This window comes from Apis laboriosa, unplaced genomic scaffold (assembly GCF_014066325.1).
Source record: "Apis laboriosa isolate Shangri-la unplaced genomic scaffold, ASM1406632v1 scaffold29_cov151, whole genome shotgun sequence".
Lineage (NCBI taxonomy): Eukaryota > Metazoa > Arthropoda > Insecta > Hymenoptera > Apidae > Apis > Apis laboriosa.
In genome coordinates this window covers 1-17441 of record NW_025222728.1, presented here as the reverse complement: position 1 = coordinate 17441, position 17441 = coordinate 1, and the positions used below count along the sequence as shown (strand labels likewise).

At 30.0% G+C, this 17441-nt stretch overlaps 4 protein-coding genes across 4 annotated transcripts; all 4 read left to right on the top strand.

Annotated features, from left to right (window-relative positions):
- Nucleotides 1–360: 360 nt before the first annotated feature.
- On the top strand, nt 361–10551 carry LOC122714304 (CKLF-like MARVEL transmembrane domain-containing protein 8). Its single transcript, XM_043935526.1, has 4 exons — nt 361–705; nt 9095–9262; nt 9347–9460; nt 9637–10551. The coding sequence occupies exons 1-4, from the start codon at nt 532–534 to the stop codon at nt 9721–9723; spliced, it is 543 nt and encodes a 180-aa protein (XP_043791461.1). The 5' UTR covers nt 361–531; the 3' UTR covers nt 9724–10551.
- On the top strand, nt 6107–9054 carry LOC122714303 (dynein axonemal intermediate chain 3-like). The gene has a single exon (XM_043935525.1). The coding sequence runs from the start codon at nt 6110–6112 to the stop codon at nt 8954–8956; it is 2847 nt and encodes a 948-aa protein (XP_043791460.1). The 5' UTR covers nt 6107–6109; the 3' UTR covers nt 8957–9054.
- An 875-nt stretch (nt 10552–11426) lies between the features above and the next one.
- Nucleotides 11427–13580, top strand: LOC122714374. The gene is made up of 5 exons (XM_043935662.1): nt 11427–11486; nt 12602–12738; nt 12925–13104; nt 13172–13288; nt 13361–13580. The coding sequence occupies exons 2-5, from the start codon at nt 12625–12627 to the stop codon at nt 13433–13435; spliced, it is 486 nt and encodes a 161-aa protein (XP_043791597.1). The 5' UTR covers nt 11427–11486; nt 12602–12624; the 3' UTR covers nt 13436–13580.
- A 1692-nt stretch (nt 13581–15272) lies between these two features.
- Nucleotides 15273–16451, top strand: LOC122714373 (protein singles bar). Its single transcript, XM_043935660.1, has 4 exons — nt 15273–15669; nt 15751–15933; nt 16019–16159; nt 16241–16451. The coding sequence occupies exons 1-4, from the start codon at nt 15517–15519 to the stop codon at nt 16316–16318; spliced, it is 555 nt and encodes a 184-aa protein (XP_043791595.1). The 5' UTR covers nt 15273–15516; the 3' UTR covers nt 16319–16451.
- Nucleotides 16452–17441: the final 990 nt, after the last annotated feature.

The window sequence follows — 17441 nt, the reverse complement described above, 5'->3', positions numbered from 1 at the left end:
AATATTATTATAATATTTATTATTTATATATATTTTATATAATGTAACTTCATATCGCAACTTTATAATTCTAAATAAGAAATTAAAGTAAAATAAATTAAATTAAAAAGAAAATTGAAAAAAATATAAAAAAAATTATTTTTAGGAAATTATATATAAAATTTAATGAAACATATATATATCGCTTGATATGATCATGAAGAAAAGACCGGAAAACATAAAACATGGCGATTGAATTCAACTTCGTTGACAAGTTAAAGACGGAATGGTATAAAAGTGGGGGAAAATAGAATAGTGGGTAGGGGAATAGCGGGTCGCTGGCTTATACATGAGTTAGTTGGTATTCAGTAGTGAGGCCTCCGTGAGGGCCGTAGTGATCCGACAACAGGTGTTTTAGATTTGACGCTGCGATTCCGGTTTTCTTTATTTCTTAGTAGTGTTCACACTAATATTTTTTTTATTGTCAAATATATTTCAAATTAATAAAGCTCGTGGTATACCGCGAAGAAAACGTAATTGTAAATAATCGTAATGATGTCGGAGACCGTTGTGACGATGGACGGTTCCAGCAACAATCCCAGCAACAATCCTCGACAGGTGCCTACCGTGAAGACAGAACCGGTTCAACCTAGCCCTCTAGCAGACATTAAATTGAACGTGCCCTACTTCATGACGATACCCGGTATTATTAAACTCGTACAAGTGGTGAGTACGACATTACATTGTTTTTTTAATTTTCATATATACATAATTACAATAGAGAATAAAATAAACAATAAAATTAAATATAATTATATTGCATAGCTGAATCATTACAAAAGTAATTTTTACGATAATAGCAAAATTTGTTGTATTGCAATTTTCTTAAAATTATATTTTATTTTTTAAAATAAGTGATTAGATATTTTTACATAAGTGAAACGAAAATAGAATATCGCATATTAGTAGTTATATATTAATAAATCTTAACGTATTCTTTCTGCGTTTCAAAGCTATATTGTATTATAACTTATCATATATCAGATTTAAGAACATGTTTATCTTTTAGGTTAGCAATAAGTTTTATTTTTTGCGATGTAGTTAATCCCGTTGGATTTTGGCAGACATTCATTATTGTTTTTAGCGCTACGATCACTGTTTCTTTTACACGGTATTGTTATTTTAAACGCATATTTTTAAGCGTTGCATAATTTTGCGTCTAATATATTTTTGCAATCTTTCAAGAAATAAAAAAATATACGTAGCTTCAAATTGTATAATTTACATTATGATGTTGAATTTGCAATGGCATAATTGCGTAACGGTATTATTTCCTTGAAATAATTAACAAATTATTATCTATTATTTTAAAACAAAAAAAGATAATTTCTATTTATGAATATTGACGCTATTATTATTATTAATACTTTATCGATATATATTTATTTTATAACATATATCTTTTATATTTCACTGATATTCTCTGTCGAAATCGAAGGTACCGTTAACTGATCGGCATCGGTGAGCATCGTTCTTCTTTGGTTCACGCACGTGCAGTCAGAGACACGCCCGTTGACGTTTACATTCGCTTGTAAATAAAGAGCGCCTTGCTTTCGGTTGCTGCAAATAGTCTTAATACACGCAATAAAATATAAGCGAGAAAATATATGCGTAACCAAGCGATTAAATTACCAACAGATAGAAATCAAATACTAAGCTATTTATTTCACGAGACTTTTTCTATCCTCAACTCATATTAGTGCGTTAGAATGCAAAAGTTGTATCGTATAAAATAATTCAATATAATTATTTTGTATTACGACTTATTTCACGTCAACAAATTTCAAACTCATGATTTCAAGTTTCGAAAAATTATCAATAATGTATTCAAAGATCGAAAATATCAGTGATATTAAAAAGATAAGAAAGAAAAATCAGGTTTTGTAATCAAACATGATAATCATGCATGATTGTTCGAAATGTTGGAACAATTCCCGATTGGTGGCATAGTTTCGATTCGTTCGACACACGTCCCTAAGAACTAGACACACGTTCGATGACCATACATGTTCATCCCAATGACCGGGACCATACGTGGCGTCCCACATATTCACAGTTCCATCCTACTACCATAGCGAGGCCGTACCAACGGTATCGGAACGACTCATTAAAAATTTATATGATGTCCTTGACTTTTTCTCGATGATTTTTGTTCTCCTACCAATTGATTTATCGCTAATAATCCATGTATACGATTATGAATCAAGATTCATCAAAATTTTATACCTCTTTGCGTTGAAAAATCAAATTGTTACAAATATAATTATCAACGATAAATAATTTTTTTGATTTTATCTTTTTTTTTAGTCATTTAAACTTTAAATTTTAACAACGAGAACTCAAGAACGAAATTATGCGCGGAATAATTGTGAAATAATCCAGCTAGCATAACACAATTGCTATGTATCGTGTCATTCACATGCGTCATATTTATTCTTATATTCATACTTATACCATACATAGTTTTAATCTTACATTACATACATATGTTATCCATGAATAGAATGAATGTAATATTTTTCATGGTCATCGACAATATAGAATCTACAACTTTTCCAAGTGTTCGTAAACTACTTTTGTTCCAGAAAATGTATATCCATAGCATTTCATTATGTATTAATAAATTAATTATCGATGTTAAATCAATTCTTTTTAAATCAATTCTGTTTCACAAATTTATTCCATTAAATGTGAAAACAAGGGAACAAAAATTTCTTCCTCTTTTATATGTAATTTTCGTAATGATGTACGCAAATAGAAACGAATTACGAATGATTTCATTAAAGTTAATTTTATGTAATTCTTTTCGATAAATCGCAAGAAAGAAACGCACGAAAAGATTATATTGTTGAAACATGTATGTAAGTATATTGTTATCGATGCTATTACTAATTTCATAAAAATAAACATTTCTTATCTATATCTATTTGATATATGACGTATATTCTGCGTGATGTTAAAGTATTTTTGGAAAAATTTCAAAAAATCAATGTGTAATACATTATTACTCATATTAACACCTCTACAAATATTTGATAAACGGAAATATTTAAAGAACAAAAATATTAGTTAATCTACAGACGAGCAATGCAAGATTGCATAATTATCGATTATTACCACGATTGCAAAGTCACTAGGGTCATAAGTATCTACGGTGTGTAAGTTGTTCACGAAGCATATCGGCAACAAGTTATTCAGCGAACTCAGTTAACGCATGCAAAGAATCTTATACGCAAGGACAAGCCGCACCTTGTAATACAAACTATAGATTCAATTCATAAAAACTGTTTTTCCGTGTTTGAGAAAGTATAGTCTATTAGATTATTTCATGAATTTTTCAATCGTTAACAATTTATATTTCCGATATCAATCTTTAAATTTTGTAACGTATGCATCGTTGTAATCTAATCTCTTAAGTTTTAACATTATTTCTATTTCATATTATGTTTATAGACGATTGTCTAAACAATCTACTTGAATTGCAATAACCTGTTTGCATTATTCATCTTTAGTTTTTTGTTTCTTCTTTATGGAATGATGCAAATCAATAAAAGTATAATTTATGTAATAAAATACACACGCGACTTAAATATAAGCATGCAAGAAAGTTTGAGAACGTTAGAAGAAATATTTAGAATACGAAACATGACGATACGATGCGAATTTTACGGTTTTTCTTTTTTTTTTTTTTTTTTTATAAAAGTAACTTAAAATAACTGTTGTACCAGATATTATATGAAACGTGTATTCATATATGAATAGTCATTATTTTAACCATAAATATATAACCTTATTTAACGCGATTTACATTGCTAATTATATACAGCTATTTCTATAGTCTGTATATGTGTTTTCATCGTGATTATATGAATGCGATAGGATCGTTGGCTCATTGAAGTTGCTTAATTGTTCAACAAATCGTAATATTACAACAAATAGATTTTTAGATAAAAAAAAAAAAAAAGATTTCCATCATAAGCGAACGATAGTCTTTTAAATAGAAAGAAATTACAACATCTTGCAAAGTAGCGTAAATCCTGATAGTTTGCCAATTTGAATGAGTGAAACGAGCATGGAATATATCAATTTATGCGAATCGATCAATGTTTCTTTTTTTTTCTTTTTTTTTTTTTATGATTCCCGATTTCCGGTATTGTTGTTACAAAAAATGAAAAACAAAATTATTCATTTCTCGGAATTTACGAGTCCAAATATCAGAGAGAATTAAATTCATAGATAAAATGGGCTAATCTCGCATTGTCGCGATTACAAAAGTGTTATTTCTGGAAAGATTGGATCAAGCGTGGGACATCCGAAGTGATCGTCGTCTTAAAGAGTACACTTACATCATCTTCAACATGAATTTATAAAATCCTATAGCTATAAAAATTCATCTCGTTGATTTAGTCAATGTCTCATCATAGCGGTAAATGTCGTGGTTGTTGGTTTAAATTGGAAATTGATGTCTCGAGAGTTTTGATCTTCGTGTGAATTTTTTTTTTTTATAATTTAAATCTTGAATTGAGGTCACACGATTTAGTTTAAAAGTTTTTTTTAATTAATTTCGATTAATCGTGAAACGATTTAAACGATTATAACTTTTTAAATTATTATTAGCACAAATTGTACAAAGCATTTCTTTAAATTATCTCAGCCTCGACTAACTAAGCGATTTTCTGCATGCTGCAGATAGCTATATGATCACATTTCACGTGGATGGAAAGACTCCTGTTGCAATTTCTGCATCCGTTTATATTCTTTTATCATTGCTTCGTTTTCATTTTATATCGTACGTTTATTTTATATCGTACGTTTATTTTATATTACGATAGACTCAAGATATAACTCTAATAGTAACCATGAATCTAATTCATAGCATTCTAGTTCCATATTTTCTTTAATTACACATACGATTATTCAATAATGAAAACTTGGATCTCTTGAATATTTAACGTTTAGAATTTAGATACATTTTCTTGAAAATTTTTCCCGCTCCTTCTTCTTCAAGCTGATTAGATTTTTTTCAATATTTCTGGATCTCACTTCCTTTCATTTTTTTAATTACATATATGTTCTCGAGCGGACAAGTATGTATATTAAAAGTGGCACGCTAAGGTTACATGCAGATCATTCCCCTACCATGAATAATAGTATAAGCTAATAGTAGAACCTCGACCTATATTTCCTAACAGCTACTTATCCTCCGTAAAGTTATTTTAGGAATCATCATTATTCCACTTCTCTCATACGAGTGATGAACAAATATCATTCCAATAATAATGAACGAAAAAATCTAAACTGTTTTCAAAAGTATATGAGTCGTTCGAACGACGATATCTAACTAATGTTATTAAATTGTATAGATTGTTTGTGTGGGTTATTCGATGTTAGGAATTCTCAGTTGAATGTTTATCGCGGTCGACGACGTTTTCAAACGGTGAAAGTGAAATTCTTCCTTCGGTACATGGTTTCAGCGTTCCAATCCTTCGCACTTTCGCGCCCGTTCACCCTTTCATGCATTCCTGTCTCTTATAATACATTATTATGCATATTTGAATTTCATAAATCAGATATAAGGGGATGATCAGATATGGGAAGATGTAGAAAGGCTTGGCACAACTTTATATTTTCCATGTAATAGATAGTAAAGAATCTTTGTTACAATATAAGATGCTTTTAGCGGATTAATGATAAGTTATGATTAGACTGCGAATTGTATGAAATTAAATAATTTTACGAATATAATTAAATATAAAATTTAAAAATATTTGATTCATTTTTCAAATGTGACAATGCATATTATATTTCATCTTTTTATTTCATGTAATATGTTGTTATTTAAATTTTTCTACATTAAAATTTTTGCATAAATATTTGCAGTTTAATTATAATTGTTTCACATAAATATTTATTGAGTCCAATCCTCTGAAATTTGCTCTCGTTTTAAACATAATTTTATGAGATACATAATACTCGTTTATATTTCGACGATTGAATCCGGTTGATACGATAAAGTTTGATCGATGTTTGTTACCTTTATGTTTCAAACAATAGTAAAGAGGAAGTCAAAATGTTGAAGAAAAGAGTTAAGTATAAACACGGTTGGACGCTGATCGACGAAAATATCGAAAATGTGGAACGCGTGAAGCTCAATCCCGAGATGCAGCGAGAATTGGGTTGTTTAGTTGGTGAACACGTGTTTCTGGAATATCCATGGGCATATGTGGATCGAAACGTCATCGCAAAATACGCTAAATTGTCGGATTCGTCGTTGGCACCTTTTCGAGAAATAATCGATATTTACGAAGCTGACACATTTCTCGTGGGCTATTCATCTATTCAATTAAATTCCGATGATTTCGTGATTTGCCTCACCGAAAAAGCGAAACGCCTTATTCGGCAACGGAACAAGACCATTACCGGTATTATCTCGCGCAAAGTTATCGACAGAGTAATAAAAACCGCAAGATCATGGAATTCGTTGGGTAGCGACACGGAAGTGGATGAAAATTTCGTAAGGAATAGGAGAGAATTTTTCGAGATAGAAATCTTATTGCCTGGGAGAATGTTAAATTCCTCTCGAACGTTAAGCGATAGAGGTGCAAGTGATTCCAGGGACAGTTACATACAACTTGTAAACGAAGACGAGAAGTTCGAAAACATCGAAAGAAAATGCATTAGTAAAGCTATTCAAACTTGTTTGCAACCTCGAGAAAAGTTTGTTCAAACATGTCCTATATTTCCTAAAAATGCCTGGACTCAATATGACCACGAAGACATTTTGAAGGAGACACCTGTTGTCGAGGAGAAGAAACAAGTGAACGAGGAATCGGAACGAAATAACGATAATCGATCACAAGTAAAAGATATCGATCAGAGTAATGAAGATTTAGAGGACGAGAAGCCTAAAGAAAAAACACCTTTGGAATTATTTTTGGAAACTCGTTCCCAAGAAATGATCGATGTTATTAAATACAACGCGGCTGTTAATTTGTACGTAGATGATATCGAAAGTTTATCTAAACAAGAAAACAAAATTTCAACGATCGAGTTGGCTACGCTTTCCGAACAAGTGTCGTTTATTGATCTAAGTTTTACTGGCAACAAAGCAATTTCGGATATTTCTTTGCATTCGAAATTTGAGCACGTGGCAATCTCGTACATCACCATTTCGAATCGAACTTTAAAAACAGAGTGCTTAAGCGAAGGTGAATTTCAGACGAGAGTGCTTGTCTGGAAATTAAACGATCCTCTTCGTCCACATCTTGTACTTCAAGATCACAGAGAAATTTATTCCGTTTCCTTTTGCCCATACAACGACGATTACGTGATAGGAGGTTGTTCCACCGGACAAGTGATTATTTGGAATATCAATCATTATTTGAACAATATTTTTGATAACAAAACTGTCAAATTTAGAACGGCGCAAAACAACTTGCCAATTCTCCGACCAACTGTTGTTTCTCACAAGCATCACTCTCATCGCCTGCCTATTCGAAAGATTCGATGGATACCTGCCAAATACAGAATAGAGCCAAATGGAAACTTGACAAGATCATCTATTACTTCTAACATAGTGTTTCTAACTGTTTCTGAAGATGGCATAGTGATCGTTTGGAACGTTTGTTTTCGATCGAGACGAACCGTAAATCACGATAGCGAAGATTTCGACGAACTGCTTCATCCGATTTTTCGTTTAAAAATTCCTACTTTTAGCGAGAATTCACAATCTTTTATTCCTCTGTGTTTTTGTCTTGACGAACAGAATGAAAATCCACCGGATACAAACGATTCAAAGAACAAAGATTTTAGAAAATATTTATGGTTAGGTTGTGCGGAAGGATTGATAAAGTGTAAGTGGGGAGAGCATGCATACGAGGGAAATTTAACGGATACGGTAGAGTGTAACATTTTAAATTGCTCGTATGTACATAATGGTCCCGTTATAGAGATCGTACGATCGTCGCATGTTCGAGATGTGCTCTTATCGATCGGTGGACAGGTGTTTGCCATTTGGAACGACGATCATATGGATTCCCCTTTATTTTGGAGAAGAACTTCCGCTCGATATACGAGTTGTTGCTGGGCCAATGAACCTGGTGTATTTTTTCTCGGTAGCGAGGACGGCAATCTTGAAATGTGGAATATAAACAGTGATTCGAACCAACCGATATTCACGCAAGTCGTGTCTTTGAGATCGGTTACTTGTTTAATTCTGTTACCACTATTCCGTGGCGAAGATGTAAAAATGATTGGCGTGGGTGACCATGGCGGATTGTTTCGTGCGTTCAAAGAGGCCGAAATTTGTCGTGGCAGCGTCACAACGGAAAGAATGGATTGGTTCGAGGAATACGCGTGGAGAGAGACGCGAAGGAAAAAACTTTTCGCCAGTTGGCAGAATGATTTTCTCGCTAACGATCCCGTTGTAATAGCGAAGAGATCAGCTAGGCGTGACGAAGAACGTGAAAAAAAGGCAAAAGAAGCGAGGGAAAAGCTTCGAAGGGAACAACAGACACGTTTGAGGCTCGAAGCCGAGAAAAGAGCGCGAAGTGCACCGGTTCCGAAAGACGTTGCATGGAGGTCGAGGGAATTCGATAGAATGAAACAAGTTCTGTTGAATAAAAAAAGGATTGTTCCTACTGAACTCGAGGCGAAAAGGGCTGTTTTCGTTGCTATGAAAGCAGAAAGGGATGCGAAATTGGAAAAAGTTCGAAACAGAATTGCTCATAGGGACGAACATTTTCTTAATACAATATCCGTAGAATTTCCCATACTTTCTGAATCGAAGATAGAAAGTTCGGAATTCGAGAAATTCACTCCGATAGAACTTGGAAAATCGATCGACGATTACGTTGAAAAATTTAATGAAATACGGCGTAAAGCTAAGGAAATGTTAACAAATAATTTCGCTTCTTAAATTCTCTTTTTGTTTAAATATAGATATACTTATATATACGTATAAGTAAAACTTAAGAAAAAAAAGTGGTAAATTGAAATCTTGATTCAATATTGTAAATTGTCGAATAAAACGAATAATTGTTTCAATTTGTTTCAGATTCTTGGTATAATATGCATGATATGCGCATCACCGGCTTATACCCCTGCGACGCATTGGTTTCTATTTGTCATCGTAACATCTTTCATCGCCACCCTATTATGGTGTTTCATTTATCTGCTGTCGATTCGGGAGGCGCTTAAATTACCTATCAATTGGATTTTAACGGTAAAAAACAATTCAAAAAATAGCTCTCATAACTACAATTCTACTTTATATATCTATATACTTATGAAGAATATCTAATTACAGGAAATGTTGAATACATCGATATTCACCGTACTTTATATGATTGCTTTCATCGCACAGTTATCTGCTTGGAGTGCGTTAAATCATGTATATACATCGAGAAATATTGCTGCAGGGGTAAGAATGAACAAATCTTATGATATTCTATCTAATTATATGTTAAAAAGACAAAAATTTAACGATTCAGTCGAAAGTCATAAAATGGCCGGTTTTCATCTGTTAACGAATGTATATATTAAGTCGTCGACAAACACGGCAACGAATATAACGGTTAAAATAATTCTTTTGCGTAGATCTTTGCAATCTTTAATACACTGGCGTACTCTGCTGGGACTTACTTCCTCTACGTGGAATGGAGAAGCAGCAGTAACACGCACTGAAGGAAAACATAGGTACTCGAAACAATATCAGGTACCTGAAGAGCACCTACGACAAAGCTACTACATTCGGGTTGTCGCAATCGTTCATTCAACGACCGATGACAGCCATAAGGTTGTAAAAAGATCAATGGGTCGAAGCTAGTCTAACCAGGCCCCAACTTGATCGTGTGTGGTAGCTTAATAAGAAACTCTTATGTGTACGTGCCTTAAAAATTAGTTAACGAATTGGTGGGTCGCGCCAATTTGTGATTATAGTTTTTTCTGGGATTATTCTCTACCTGGATAAATGTAAAGAGGAATGAAGTTCATGAAGACGGGTTGCATCAGAAAGATATCGACGATTTCTTAAGTTTTTTGTTTTCACGAGTTTCGTCGATTCTCTTCGTTACGTGATTCAATCTTTCACTGTGTAAACAGATATGCTAAGAAGAGAAAAATATTATCTTTTTAAAAAGCAAATCATGCTTTAAGATCGATAAAATCCATATTGGATTGTCGATATTTTCAAATTCTATGCAATTAATTTATATATGTTTCAATCGTTAATGTACGTACCTTATTGAGGCACTTCCCCGTCAAATTTTCCTTTTTCACTGTACCTTTCTCACATTATCGCGACTTTTTATTTATATGTATACACGCATTATATATATATATATATATTTACATATACATATATATTTTATATAAAATAATATATTTGCACAAATTCAATACATCGTTTTCTCTTTTCTTTTCTTTTCTTTTTTTTTTTTATTTTCTTTTAATCATATAGAATATCTATAACGTATAATTTGTATCATTGATCTTAAGAAAAATTCAATACTATACTAGAAGTGAATGAATGTTTTCGAATACATTGTACCTTTTCTGTACATGTTATTTTTGAAATATATGTTCGTTTTCCATATTGTTTTCAAAATTTCTATTTTTGATCATATTCGATAATGTTTCTTAATTCGATTATGATCTTCCCATATTAAGTGAAAAAAAGAATATTTTTAAAGATAATTTTTTAATAATGTTTTTGTTTCACAATGGTTTAAAAGGAAAAGACTTAAATATAGTAACTTTAGATATCCGTAAGAATTACTCATGACTTAAAAATGTGAAACATAAAAAGTGTTAAAATATCTAAATTTATTCCTTGTTAATTTTTTTTAAATTAAACGAATTCAATTGCATAAAATTTATTTATTTTTGATTTAAAAAAGTAAAAATGATATATATCTATATATATTTGAAACAAGAAATTCAAGATTAAATAATAATAACAAATTAGAATCTACTTGTTAAAACTTGTAAATTCAAATATTTTAATTACATTGGTATTCTGAAACAACAATTTCTGCATTTAATAAATTGAAAAGAAAAAAAAATTAATATTTATTGAACAATTGAAAATATCTTAATTTGATTAAGATAATAACTAAAAAATTGTTATCTAATGGACTTAATAATTAAAAACTATAATGTATTTAAGAGATTAAAAAAAATTATAAAAATTAAAATTTATTAAACAATTGAAAGTATTTTATATTTTAATCTTATTATCAAAATAATAATTAAAAAATTATTAATTAAGATAACGATTAAAAACCACAATGCAATTGTATTTATATAATATTAATATTTATCTCTACGAGTGGAATGGAACTAAAATATGATATCATCAATGACGTCACTGTAGTAACGCGCCAGAACGCAAACGTGCACTTCAGTCAATCGCAGGCGTTCAAGGCGCGACCACGTTTCTTATTAAGGTCAGTTTGAAATTTATATGTATACTACGAAATTATATATCGCGCTTACAATACTTACTTTTGCCGGTTCTGAATCATATTAGTGCATTACAATCATATATTTGAATAAGTTTAGCATGTAAATATTTTACGATAATCGCGATAAAGTAAATAAAGTAAATTAGTGATAAATAATTAATCTTTATCCTTATCTTAAGTCTTACTCAGTCAATTATATATATCTTTGACATAAATTTTGACATAAAATTATTTCAATATTAGAAATAATATTAATGTAAGAATATTAGAAATAATATATTTATATAAAATAAAATATTAGAATTTATTTCTTTAACAATTTTTTAAATTATTATCAAATATAACGAAATTAAAAGATTAAAAGTAGTTGACAGTTTATTAAAAAAAAGTGCGAATTTCGGTTGTTATCAATTTCTTTTACAAACGAACTTTCATTTAAAAATAACCGATGACGAAATTTCACACACGTTTATTCATAGTCGCGCTTAATTCGGACACATTCGTGATTTGAATTAAAAAAAAAATGCCGATATATTAGGGATTATACAATTTTTTCTTTCGACACATTAATTTGTAATAAAATTATATTATTGTTAAATATTTTATCGATAGAATTGCTTTATTTTATTTTATTCATACATTCAATATATGTGTTAAATATATCTGATATCTCTGATTATCAAAAGGAGAAAGTAATCCTGAAAGTCTGGAAAGTATCGATCGGTAGTAAATATTAGGGGTGTGACGAGATGAATGAAATGAAAGTGAGAGTATTCGGAATTTCTTTTCATATATCATTCATATATACAAAATCTTATTCTATTTTTATTCATCGTTTGGCAAACTAAGTGTAACATAAAACTTATCAAACTCAAAAAATGAAATTAATATACAGATCTATATTTTTTTTGAAAGAAAAGAAAACACGCATTATTCTTAAATTTCACGAAAGGGAGGAACTTCTAGTGAAATGTGAAGAATACTTAAATGGAGCCTCGAAAAATTTTGGCCTTGGCCTTCTTTGCATTTACGATCTCGCATAAATATTCTGGAGTTATTTATCACTTACATGGTAACATAGTGTTTTACAATTTCAGAATCGGTAAGGAAAAGAATAACTATGTCGCATTCGGTAACTATTAGAACTCAAACGGTAACGAGTAGTTCTACTGCAGTTATCATCAATACTGGCTACTTAAGAACGTGGAGCGGCTCATTTAAATTATTTGAATTAGTAAGTTCTTATATTAGAAATATACATATATATCTCGATACACACTCTACAATTAAATATTTATGGTAATATTAATATTTTGTTAATATTAATATTTTGTTTCCGTTTAAAAAATATGATGTAATTAAATTTAATCATTTTTTACTATGCAAGGCTTAAGAGAATTTTTTTAAATTTGTATTTTAGATACTTGGAATAGTATGCGTAGGAATAGTAGGACATCACATTTCTTCTCAGAATTATATATATGCTGCAGAGCTGTTTTTCTTTTTAATGACGACAACATTTATGATTGGTACTTTTATTTTGCTTTTAAGTTGTTTAGCCTCTCTTTCAACATCTTCTATCATCGCAAAGACTACTTATGTAAGTTTCTTATATTTATAGTAAATTAAATGATAGATATATTAAATATTATTTCTTTTTATTTTAGGAACTCCTTTACCATTCAATAGCATTTGGATTATATCTAGCAGCATCGTTAACATACATAGTACATGTATCTAATATGAAACGTTACAATGAATATGAAGTATTGATGGCGGCAGCAGTAAGTTGAAAAATCAAAAACATCGTATTTTTGTATTTTTATATTTATTATATTTATTATACTTTGTTTTAGATTTGTGGATTGGTAAATTCAGCATTATATCTCCTCAGTACAATTATTGCTCTCCGCACATACAGAGGACTTTGAATATTGTACCTTATACAACCAATTTTTAATATTTTCGAATATTTGAAAGTTGGTTATCATATATTTCATATATATATTTCATAAATTATCATTAATATTTTGATACGAATCATATATAAAAATTTTTATATATAATGATTTTTAATATGATAAAAGAAGTTATTATTTATCATATTTTATATATTTGACACATATTTATACAGCGAATCTATTATTAAATAATATTTTATATTATTTTATAAAATTTATTTATAAAATTTTTATTTATAAAATATAAAAATATATAAATTAATGTAATATTTAAAAAATTTATATATAAAATATATACCTCTGATTAAATATTGAAAGTCTTTTGAACGCAGAGAAAATATAAAAAAAGAAGAGATACTGAGAGAAGGATAGAAATAGAATAAAAATTAGAATCAGAGATAAAAGTCTTTTTTTAAAATGCCGCAAATAAAACACATATAACAAGGAAAATAAAATAATAGAAAAAGAATAAATAGAAGAAAAATAGAATAAGAATTGACATTCAGTGCTATTTCTTAAGTGTCCAAATAAAATAGAATAAGAATTAAAATCAGCTCCATCTCTTGACTGTTAAAAATATTTATTTAAAAGAATTATTAGAAAGATGGCGCTAAATATCAATTCTTATTTTTCTTTCTATCCTTTTCTTATTATTTGTTCTCTTTTCTAAATGTGTTTCATTTGCGGTATCCTAGAGATGGCGCTAATTCCATAATTTTTTCCTTATCTCTGTCCTTTTCCTAGCTTGCTCTCTTTATCTATATTTGTTCTTGGCGCGTAATCATAGATAATACAAGATATCAATTGAACACATTTTCATCATTTCTCTTTACAATCTCAATTCTTAATATAAAAAATTTGTATTATATTCTTAAATACAACTTTATGAAATATAATTTGTGTATTTTTTTATTTTTTTATCATATATATATTTTATACATATACATTATTTATCATAAATATATTATACATTTATGAACATAATTAGGATCAATAAAATTATTTGTTATCCTTCTAGCATTTTGTATAATCTTACAAATTTGATTGTATTTATCGAAAATATTAAATTTTTGTGAAAAATAAATAATTTACATAAAATAAAAATGTATTTTAATTTTTCCTTCCTTCCTTCTTCTCTCTTTCTTAACCTCCAAAAAAAAAATCCTGATTAATTCTTGCCCGAATCAAAGCCTCGTTGTTTTTCTTTATGCAGATCGACGTCTAACTGACGCAATTATATGAGTCAGAAAATTTGAGCGCACGTCGACAAAAATGAAACTTTCGCACGGCCATTGACAGGACGTAGATCTGCACGTAGCAACGTATGCGAGAAGAGTTTTGATAAAGGTGCACAAAGAAAAAGTACAGGTGCGATACGCATAATATAAGCAATTGAATTATGTATGCAATCGCATAAATGTATACAAGCAATCGAAGAAGCTATACATTTTTTCATTTACGATCATCGGATTTACCCAATTAAACCGTGTTGTAACCGTGAACGATCGATCGATAAATAAAAAGATCCTTTTCTCTATCTTTTTTTTTTTTTTTTTTTTTTTTTTTAATAGTAAGTCGTAACATAATCACTTTTTTCTCGCATCGACAGTGGAGATGGTCGGCTACATATTTCGGCGCGGCGCGTGCCAGAAATAGACATCTGTATCCCTTGTGTCGAGTGCGAGGCAGGGGGTGCAACGACATTTAAAACATTCTGCATCGGCACAAGAGAAAACACCCTCAGTTCGTTTCAAAGTGCTCGTGGATGTGGTTCTCTCGAAGAGACATTCTCTTCCTTCTCGTTTAATATATTTATCGATTAAGCGACAATCTCGACAGGTTGAAGCGTATAATGGATCATCGAGTCGATTCATCCTCTGCCTTGTAACGATGCGAATTAATCGCCGTTTAACCAATTAGGGTGAATCAAGAGTCTGGGTGTACACGAGACGGTTTTAATGATTCTATCAATCGTGGCATCCTACGTACGTTTTGGCAACGAATAGCACGTGGAAACAAAGATCGTTGAGTCGACGAACGGATCCGATATCATGGTTAAAAACGGAACTGGCCCCGTGATCCGGATGTCCTCTACAGGCACGCATACCGCTGGAGGTGTCGAATGTTGCTTCTGCAGATGTTGCACGTGTATACATCTGGAATTTTTAAAAACTTTGCCTGGTGTCCTAAAACTCTGCGAAACGGTAATCCTTTCGATTTAAGATCACAATTATACGTTCAAAATATGATAATCATGATAATCAATTAAACACATCTTTCTTCAGATTATTAGCGGTTTAATACAGAGTTTGTTAATTAATTACGGTCTGAGGTACAGTACGACGATTGGCTCGGCTTTCGAAGGATCTTTGACCACTTCTTCCGCTTGTTTCTTAACATCAGCTGTATTACTTGCCTGTTATATCATATCCGAAAAATCGTACAGGTTAATCAAATCATCGTTGTTTGTATGTTGAAATTGAAATATTATTTAATTGATTATCGTTGTATAATAAATCGATTAATTATAATTTATATTTTCTTTTTTTCTAGGAGCTGATGTTCAACTCTTTAGCTTCTTTTCTTTATTTAAGCTCGGCTTCTTATTTGGCATTTTCTACCAAGATATTCCTTCTTCCAGAATATTATATAAGGCCAGGATTCGATGTTTATCCTGCAATGACAGCTGCTTACGTACGTGCGCTTATTTTATATTATTTATAATTTGCTTTCTGTACTACAATCATTTCTCGAAACATCATTGTATCTTTACAGATTATGAGTGGCTTTGTTGGAATACTGCATGGGGCAGACGCATATTTCTCTTACACCCATTACAGGACCGGAAGATGAATTTCAGGGGGAACGAAGTACGTATAAAAATGTCACACGATTCGTCACCGAATCAAGGCTCAAATACAATATATAAAGGGAGTAAAATAATACCAATCGTATATCCTTCGAATTATATTCGAAATTTTTTTAAAAATTGATTTGCATTATACAATTTATAATCAATTGGAATGAAACGAAAAATTTAAAAAAAATATGTATTTATATTTTGAATTCACAATTGGAAATATTATTAATTAATACTTATTTATATTTAATATGCACTCCAGCATTCCAAATTATATGTAACAAACAAAATGTATCAATCGAATATTTTATTCACATTTAAGTATCATTATTTGTAATTATTTTAATAAAAATAAATATATTAAAAAAAACACTTTTTGGTTTTATATTTTTAATATTCCCTAGAGCTTGAAAAGATTTTAACATATCTAAATTCTCTGCATACACAAACTTGAAATCTACATATACTATATATAGAAAGAAAGAATACAGATATGTTAAAATCATTTTAAGTTCCAAATACGAATATATATCCTATCGATCCTTTCCGAATATTTTCATTATATTAGGATTAAAACTATTAAGAAAATGAGTAGATTTTGAAAATAATATAATAGATAGATAACTGATAGGTAAGATAAATAAAAAATAAGAATAAGTATAGAAGTAAAAAAGGTAAAGGTAAGAATTAGTACCGTTTAAAAAATATTAAAAAATATTTTTATTAATAAATACATCATTACAAAAAAACAATGATGTATACCACCAAATTATAAATTTTTAATACAAAAAACCAAGATACTAGTATTAGATATAGAATATAGTAATTAAGAAAAAACATTCAGAATTTAAATATATTAATTATAATCCTTCAAAAGAAAATTAAAAAAACGGAAAAAAAACTTGTTCCATCCATTATATCTGCCAAAAATTTAATGAATTACGAATTTTAGAAATTCTAAAAAATAGATGTAATTCTCAGGGAATTTGATCTTATTTTCAAGAATTGCCAAAAAATTACATAGAAAAATTTTTCAACCTATTATCATATCATGTTTTCTTAGTACAAAATCGAATTTCTAGCCAGAGGTATCGTTCTATTGTTCGAGCTGTTGGA

Bases quoted from the DNA above. Each gene is read 5' to 3' on its own strand.
- LOC122714373 (XM_043935660.1), top strand. From the start codon at position 15,517: ATGGTTAAAAACGGAACTGGCCCCGTGATCCGGATGTCCTCTACAGGC. The intron at 15,670-15,750 runs GTAATCCTTTCG...ATCTTTCTTCAG, and splicing joins TCCTAAAACTCTGCGAAACG to ATTATTAGCGGTTTAATACA. The intron at 16,160-16,240 runs GTACGTGCGCTT...GTATCTTTACAG, and splicing joins CTGCAATGACAGCTGCTTAC to ATTATGAGTGGCTTTGTTGG.
- LOC122714374 (XM_043935662.1), top strand. From the start codon at position 12,625: ATGTCGCATTCGGTAACTATTAGAACTCAAACGGTAACGAGTAGTTCT. The intron at 12,739-12,924 runs GTAAGTTCTTAT...TTTGTATTTTAG, and splicing joins CATTTAAATTATTTGAATTA to ATACTTGGAATAGTATGCGT. The intron at 13,105-13,171 runs GTAAGTTTCTTA...TTTTTATTTTAG, and splicing joins TCATCGCAAAGACTACTTAT to GAACTCCTTTACCATTCAAT.
- LOC122714303 (XM_043935525.1), top strand. From the start codon at position 6,110: ATGTTGAAGAAAAGAGTTAAGTATAAACACGGTTGGACGCTGATCGAC.
- LOC122714304 (XM_043935526.1), top strand. From the start codon at position 532: ATGATGTCGGAGACCGTTGTGACGATGGACGGTTCCAGCAACAATCCC. The intron at 9,263-9,346 runs GTAAAAAACAAT...ATCTAATTACAG, and splicing joins CTATCAATTGGATTTTAACG to GAAATGTTGAATACATCGAT. The intron at 9,461-9,636 runs GTAAGAATGAAC...TCTTTTGCGTAG, and splicing joins CGAGAAATATTGCTGCAGGG to ATCTTTGCAATCTTTAATAC.